General features: G+C 39.8%; 1 protein-coding gene across 1 annotated transcript; it reads right to left on the bottom strand.

Annotated features, from left to right (window-relative positions):
• Window positions 1–1989: 1989 nt before the first annotated feature.
• On the bottom strand, window positions 1990–3905 carry LOC18448175 (putative GATA transcription factor 22). The gene is made up of 2 exons (XM_006858253.4): window positions 3390–3905; window positions 1990–2776 (listed from the first exon to the last, which is right to left on the bottom strand). Exons 1-2 carry the CDS (start codon window positions 3789–3791, stop codon window positions 2405–2407), a joined length of 774 nt encoding a protein of 257 aa, XP_006858315.1. The 5' UTR covers window positions 3792–3905; the 3' UTR covers window positions 1990–2404.
• Window positions 3906–8421: the final 4516 nt, after the last annotated feature.

The raw sequence follows: 8421 nt of genomic DNA, 5'->3' as shown, positions 1-8421 counted from the left end.
CTTAGCACTGAATCCCACCAAGTCCAACCCAACTATTGTTTAGGTCAAATTGTTTCAAATTGTGATTGATTGCTTACTTTGTTTCACCCTAGGTTTAGTTGTCATGTTTGTCGTCCACAGTGACTTGGATACTGAGTCCACTGCATAATCTAGAGCTCCTAGTATGACTCAACTGTAGGACCCTATGGCTCAATCCACTGAGCCTACCCTACTTCAGGTCAGTCTAAGTTCGGTTCCAATGGGACCATGCTCCCACGTCCTGGGGTTAACTTATTTAGCCCACCTCTTGTCAAACCGAGCCCTATAGCCCAGCAAATCTGCATGGTTAGTAGCACCTTAAATAGTCAGGGGGATTCTAAACTAGGGCTAAAGATCTAGGGTTACACCCTTCACAAATGTTTAAGTCTAAGGGTAACGTTGCCGAACCGGTGTAACCTCCCTCTTTAGCGTCTAGGTCTAGGGGGCTGAACCATTGTCACACCCCTCTTCAACATGTAGGTCTAGGGAAAATTGTGCAAAACCTATATCACACCCCTCTTCAATGTCTAGGCCTAGGGGAAATGCTGCCAAACTAGGGTCCCATCATTATCTAGATCTAGGGGAAATTTTGTGGAAATTTACATTTTCGGTGAAACCCTAGTCCCTAAAACTCGCCTGACCCACGAGGTCAACTAGACTTGGATCAACCTACTCAAGGCGAGAGTCAAGTCCAACAGGGTTAGGGTCCCATAGACCCCCTGTAGGGACTCTAAGAGTCAGAACCGGAGCCGTCATAGCATAACCATTGGGGGCTTGAACCCTAAGTTTCCTAGAACCGAAATAGAACTTAGTCCTAAGTTGTATGAGTCCTTCTCAGTCAAGCACCTTAAGAAACCTTCCTTCAATCATGGTCTTCTTGAAGCATGTTGATTTGGTTGAACCTCGTGACCCATTTCTGGTCTCAGGTCAGCACTCGAGATTAGTGATGATTTGATGTGATTAAAAAAGGGAAGATGTTTGTGTGTGTAGAGAGAAAGGGCGGGAGGGGGGGGGGGGGGGGTGGGGGGGCTGACGATAGAGTGAGAGTTCTAAACGTTGTTAATGATGAGTTGATATGAGGAAAAAAAAGGAAACTTGAATATATATACCCAGATAATGAATTTATGTATAGTTTATCTTTATAAAAATTTAAGTTCTCGTTTTAAGGTTAAAATTTGATATAGTTTTTATCTCTAATTCGTGGGATTGTTTTGGCAGAATTAATTATATTTGACAAAGTAGGTAACTCCAGTGTGTGAAAATAAATCAGTAGAAATATTTCCCTTCTTCAAGAGACGCAGTTCTAATTTCACATGAATTTGCCAATTTGTGGTAAAATTATTTATCATGAGAAAAAATGTATATGTATTTGTCGCGTACCAAATGTGTGTAAAGTAATTTTCACATGAAAATATTTTTCACGAAAATATTGTCATACCTATCAACGTGGCGGTGTGAGAATAAAAGGAAATGCGAAGATATACATTAAATAATTGTGAGGATATTATGAGACAAAAACTAGAGGAGGTAGAGCAATTAAAGGGATTCTAGAAAAATTTACCCCACTCACCATTGTGGTCTTATCGTGGAAGTTGTTAGAACGGAAAATAGGTTTCAGTTTTTGGGCGCATCAAATCATGTCGCCACGCATTCTGCAACAACAATGTTGGCTGAAAACCTGTCTGAACTGTTGGGTCAATCTATCGGAACAGCCTTGGGTCAAAACGAGAGAGAGAGAGAGAGAGAGTCTAGTAAATGCTAAACCAGGGATAGCTCAACTTAAGACAAGTAAAGCATGACCTTTCATACTTTAAGAGGGAGTGAGAGAGTGGTATCTAGTGAACCCAGCATATTTCAATTGTCGACATAGAAAACGGTCATGAAACCAGAGAGAGAGAGAAGGGGGGGGGGGGGGGGGTGGTAATGGATTAGTTAAGGGGATTTATGGACAATAAATATGCCTCAAAACTCTTTAACATCAAAAATGGAAGGCAATGCTCACATTCTAATTACTCCCTGGTTACAATATTGACATGGCATCACCAATCCATTTAGTTTACTACCCAGTTTGGGCAAATAAACATAGTCTCTCTCTCTCTCTCAAACAAGGCCAAAAAAAAAAGGGGAAAACAGAAAGAAAAAAATGTAAAAAAAAAACAAGACAGTAACAAAGAGAAAGGACATAACCTAATGAAATAACAATGGCGAATTATCCCTCCTTATTCCTCACTCCTCAAAACAAAGGGATTTGGCTCTGTGGCTTTCCACAAGAGCATCTTAATTCCTGTGGATAGATAAACTTATTTTGCCTAGTGATCCATACGTTCCACTCTCGCATCGAATCAATCTGATCTATGTATGGTAGAGATGGTTTCTTTGACAGAACTCAACCATGAAGTAGGCCGCATGAAAGTGCCATTAACAAGATGGCAGCTTCTTCCTCGTCTTGTGGGAGAACTCGATGAAACGCTGATCCCTTTCGTAAATCCACATCGCGATCACGAGGGGGAAGTGTAGGAGAGGATTGTGCTAATGTTTCATCATAATCTGACTCTTCCTCCTCCTCGAAGCAAAGCCTCTTCTTTGGAGCATGTCGTTGTGCGGTTATCTTTTTGCTTCGCTTCTTGTAGTAGGTCGCAGCGGTTGTGGTGGTGAAATTGGGGTCCATTCTCTTCTCCTTGTCTAACTCTTTTTGCATGGCAGCTGCCATTGCTCGCCTTGCCTTTCTCTGTCGAATCCCACAAGCATTGCAAAGAGACTGAACGAGGGGAAAGAGGCAGTTCAAAATCAGTTTAGCATTACAAACCGTAGCTGCTAAAATTTTTTAGTGGTGGTGATCTTAAGTGCATCGATGACACTGATCAAGACCAAGAAGAGGAGATAGAGGGATGAGTGAGGATCATAACCATCGTCGTGATCATGATCATGATCAATTGGGGTGGGCGACGGGGTAGAGAGAGATGGAGAGAGATGAACCCAACAACCTAAATGATCATGATCAGGAATAACAGTAAAAAGGAAAGCCAGTTGAGGGAGAGTAGCTATATTTTTTTTAGTTTTTTCTGGGGTCCGAGGATGGAAGAGATCAAAAACCATTTCAGTGATCACGATGAAGATTAGCTGGAGAGAGAGGAGGGGGAGATCTTGAAATACTGATCACGAGCAAGAACAGTTGTGTTGTGTGTGTGTGAGAGAGAGAGAGGGGGGGGAGGGAGGAAGGAAGTGAGAGAAAACCTAAAAACCTAAAAAATTTAAGTGATCATGAGCAGGATTAAACGGAGAGAGCGGGGGCAGAGATCTTAAAACAATCTTAGTGATCGGGATCAAGAACAATTGGAGAGAAAGAGAGAGAGAGGTCAGTAGAAATTTACCTTGGGACCTTGAGGCCCACTTCGCCACAACGGTGTCTTGGTGGTGTAGCAATCCGAGCAGGTCCTTACAAAACCCATCGAAGACGTTTGAGTGGAAGATCCATGGACCTTTCGACTGTACTCATAAGACTCCTCCACTTCTTCCTCAATCTTTTGACAGTTTTTTCTTTGGAATTGAAGTTTTGAGGAGTGAAGAAGATGAAACTGATGTTGTTTATGAGGATGAAGGTGAAGTGCTTGGGTCTCTACCGTGATATTGAGGTGGCCCTCATGGGGGTGCACCATTTTTTCACCTGCTTGATCATCTTCTTCTTCTTCTTCTCTATTAGGCTGTTGCCTCCATGAGAGTTCATGGGGTTGAGCTGAAGAGAAGGAGTGTGGCCTGAGGTAATTGGGGGTCATGGGAGACAACAGAGCCCTAGAGAGAGAGAGAACAAGAAGAGTTAGAGAGAGAGAATAAGGGTAGTTAGGGAAAAGTGTGTAAAAGCCTTTCTTTCTCTCTTTCTTGATCCCTTTACTCAAGTATGTAGCTGTGCCTATATATCCCTTTGGCCTTGTGACAAATGACTAATATATCCCTTATCTCTGTGGACTTGTGAGAAATGACTAATCTATCCCTTATCCGTGGAGAGAGACTGCGTTAAAGACGAATATACAATTCTGGAATCCTTTCCCTCTGTTATGTTGATGCCATATTTGAGAGAGTGTGATGTTTGAATCTTGGAATTTTTCTTATAAAAAGGCTATGCTGTTAACAAAGGCAAGTATTAAGTTGTGTTATCATAATCTGACCAATGCCTAAACTGATAAAAGTTGTGTTAGCATAATCTGACTAATGCCTAAACTGATAAGTGGAGGGGTTTGAGTGAAAACTGGCTACTTACCAATCAAATCGCTACACTTGATTGATTTTTTAGCTGAAGTTTTTTTTTTTTGAGCCGTCTATGTATCGATATGGTTTGGGGGCCTTTATTATCATTTGATGATTTTTTATAAATTATGAAAAACACCTTCGGCTTTTTTTTTTTTTGGCCTATATTGCCCTCCTATTTGACAATAACAACACTCGATAAACACTCGATATGGCCTGTTCTTTGTAAAAACTGTGAAGCAATAACTTTTCTCTCTCTGAACTCAAAACCTGAATCGGAGAAAAAGCATGTGAAAGAATTTGTTTGCATAGTTTCATGCAAAGTGGAGAAATGACTTAAACTCAAACAATGAGGCGGATTGAATAATATGCCACCTGGGTTTCTAAGGCACTCTCTAGAGAGAGTTGATCGAGCAAGCCTGAAACTCAATCATGGTTTGCTCCTTTCGCCATTAAAAGGGTTTATCAGTTCGCCACTAGAAGGGCTTGTGGGGTTCTAAAAAAGCAGATCCTATAAGCTAGTGGCATGATTTTCAAGATCACACTCCTCAACTGGTTCGACCTTTGGTGTCTTGATCATAGTTATTGGGAGCGGGAGCGGGAACGGCTTCGGTTTCGGGAGCTGGAGCGTCGGAGCGACATCTGCCCAAAGCTCCGGAGTTTGGAGAGCGAGTTCAAGTGAAGGTAAAAGTAGCGGATCGAGATCCCGTATAAATAGAGAGCGCGTTTCCAATACATCGGGATCGATATCCCTATTAACGGGAACGCTTTCCATGTCAAGTGGGATTGTGTTCCCATATTCATTAGGATTGTGCTCCCATCGACAACAAAATCGCACCCCCATCTAAGAATAACTATGTTCCTATTTGGAATGGATCGAGCTCCATTCAAGGAAGAATCGGGTTCTGTGCATGATTAGTCCACACTCTATCGCAAAACTCTACTTTTAATAAAAATTTAGCTTAAAATATAATTATTTTATTTTAAAAATAATTTTTATTTAAGAAGTTTTTTTTAGGATGTTCGGAAAAATAGGGATGGAGTTCCATAAAAGTAGGAATTGTGCTCCGAAAACTCTGAGAGCGGGTATCTAATTTACTCAGGAATGAGATCCTAAAATTTAAGGAACTCGTTCCGTGCAGTATCTAGAGCGAGCTCTGTTGTGAACAGGATCGAGAATCCTAAAAATAGGAGCGAGATCCGTTGTGAACAGGATCGAGAATCCTAAAAATAGAAGCAAGCTCCCAAAAAGTAAGGAATGAGTTCCAGTCGAGATCCCGGCTACGGAGCGTCGAAGCTGGGTCCCAGAGCAGAAGCGCCACCCTAGTTGGGCACTCCCGGTAACTATGGTATTGATCATAGTTTTAGGGAAGGGTTTTCTTGTGCGATTGTTTGGATGATCATTTGAGCTTCTTGAAACCCTGATTTCACATCCTTCATTGACATTTTCCGAATTGTATTCGGGATCAAACAAAAGAGCAGCCGGATTTTGTTGCAGAGGTCGCTGGAAACTTGCTCGAGCTTCACGTTCCATGGCACATGGGGATTTCACAAGCGATATCAGGAGATTACAGAAGACACAAGTAGAGAAAGAGAGAATACAAAAATTAGTGAACTTAGAGAGAGAGAGATGGCATTTTGTAGCACAATATTTGGGCAATCTATTTTCCAGTGTTTATAAATCTATTCGATCTACACCATAAGAGCCTTAAATTTCATAATTAGGGACAAATAATTTTTTTAGGCCATCATAAAATTTACCAGTACCAAGACTTCATCTTTAAGCATAATTTAGAGGCGCGTCTTACTTGGATTGTTTAAGGTTGCTGCCTTGTACAAATCACTCAGATTTCTTTAGCTAAACCGACTAAGTCAATCTTGATTGATTCGACTAACCAAAATTATTTCAAATTTTAATTTTTTAGATTAGACCACACAAGATATTTGTTAGTTGTCAGACTGATTGGTTCGGCTGGTCGAGTCAGTCGTGATCACCATGGTATTAAAAAAACACTAAACTTTGTATTCCAACTAATATTAAAAGAGAAAATATCAAAAAAGAAGTAGAAGCCCCTTACAATACCACTATGGGGTTAAAAGGTTATGAATTACACTTAATGATACAATTTTAAATTACTATATTAAGTCCTCAAGAAAAAACTGAGTTTTTTTTAAAAAAAATTGCCTCAATGAGGTGATAAGAAGCTAGAACAATTAGGAGTACTTATAGTAATTTGACCCATAATTATCATTGGGTAAAAGTCTCTTTGGATTTAAGGAGTTTTTTGACTTTTTATTTTAAAGAAGTACGTGATTGATATTGAATTTTACAAGCATACACTTCAAATATAATTTAAAATTTTTTAACCCCTTTAATGATATTGCATGGAGCCTCAATCCCTTGTACATAGTTTCTCATGATTATAAATGTAAAGGGTTACCTACATTACAAAAAGATTGGATAGACGGAGCATGGGCTATCTACTGTATGTATGGCTCACCCAAATATTAAGGAAAGAAGTGAAAAGAACACCTTTTAAGAATAATACTATTGACATCATATAAAAATACATTTAACTTTTCACAATGATCTTTTGTTAAAAATTTACCAATATCATTATCAACATTATAGTTTTTATCCAAATAATTGGAGTCGGCTACATGAATTATGGTTCTCCATGTTGTTCTATTACGTGTCGTACCCTCAGTGAGGCCATAAGTTTTCATATCTTTTCGGACAACTTCTGACTACGTCCTCTTAGGCATATTCTTTATCTTTTTTGAGCCTTCTATTTGAACTAACTCGTACATCTTAACAAGTGTTGTACTAGTTTTTAACTGCATATGGCCAGCCCACCTAAATCTACTATCTCTTATCTTATTGTTTATTGGCGCCACACAAAGTTTTCAAATTGATTCATTTCTAATTCTATCCTTTCTTATTTTGTCACTAATCTATCTCAACATCCTTATCTCCACTACACTCACTCTAACTATATTATTTTTTTGTCCGCCCAACATTCTATCTCATAGAGGGAATATTTTTTGTGAAAAAAACAAAAAAATAGAAGAACAGATATGGTGATTTCCTTAAAACATGCTGAATTTTAGGTGCCTTTTGTTTCTCTTTTTGGATCATTGAGTTTTAGGTGCCTATTAAACAAAGATTACAAGCTAAGTGATTATACTCTCTATGTGCCTGAGGGAACTAATGTTTTAAGATTGATCAACCAATTTTGGGGTGGTCAGATCCAAGACTCCAAGAGGACTTCATTGAGAGAGAGAGAGAGAGAGAAACTTAGCATCAAAAGTTGTTATTCCAACGAGTTTTAAGAGAGAGAGAGAGAGATGAGGGCATAAAAGAGGAAAGTAGAGATTGTGTACAGAGAGATTCACGTGACTGCAAAGCAAATCTAAAGACAAAAGTGAGGCACAGAGAGGGGAAAAGAGGAGAATGCAACTGGACATTCCAAAATGACAAAACCCTATCTGCAATATTTACTGAGCTTCATTAGTTGTTGCATCAGACCAACCCTAAAAGTTTTTTATTCTGATACGCCCACCCATCTTTCCAGTAAAATCAACCAACTCAAAAGCAAAAACTGAATGGTGTTGTCATATGATGAATTTTGGGAAATTTTAGAGTGAGAAAGTGAACAGAGAGCGCCTCTCACTGCCATCGAAGCGTCGCGAAAATGCATTTATTGCAGGCTGGCTGCAGGCCAAAGACACATCCCCACCCCTTACTCCCTCTTCTGCCTTAAGTCCACTCCTGCTTCATTCTTCTCTCTCCCTCATATTCTTTTCTTTTCTTTTCTTTTTTATTTTTCCTTCGGATCCCCTAATCGTCATTGCCCATATTCTTTTATTTGATGTATTGTCAGCGTCGATGACCCCCCGGGTCTCGCCTGATTCTCTTTTTTTATTGCTTGGTTTTAGAATCATCATTGAACAATGGCTTTGTTAGATCTGAACTACCGATCTTGATTGGCCAAGTGGGTGATTAGTCTTGTTCAACATTTCTTACAAGAAAATACTGTGAGCCAAAGAGCTCCCCCAAGACCAGCCTAGCGCCGACCGAGCCAAATAGACCTTGGCTGAAGCCTAGCTGTAACCGTATTGTGGCTGAACTGGCCTAGGTAGAATAAAATAGCAAAATAA

This window comes from Amborella trichopoda, chromosome 5 (genome assembly GCF_054954075.1).
Source record: "Amborella trichopoda isolate Santa Cruz 75 chromosome 5, AtrichopodaSantaCruz75HAP2 v2.0, whole genome shotgun sequence".
NCBI classification, from domain to species: domain Eukaryota; kingdom Viridiplantae; phylum Streptophyta; class Magnoliopsida; order Amborellales; family Amborellaceae; genus Amborella; species Amborella trichopoda.
Note: the sequence above shows the minus strand (reverse complement) of the source record. Positions and strands in the feature narration are given on the sequence as shown.

What these genes read in the sequence shown, in the direction of transcription:
- LOC18448175 (XM_006858253.4), bottom strand. Translation starts at nt 3,791, where the DNA reads ATGACCCCCAATTACCTCAGGCCACACTCCTTCTCTTCAGCTCAACCC. An exon ending in GTGGGCCTCAAGGTCCCAAG is followed by an intron (nt 2,777 to 3,389) that starts GTAAATTTCTAC and finishes CCCCTCGTTCAG; the next exon opens with TCTCTTTGCAATGCTTGTGG.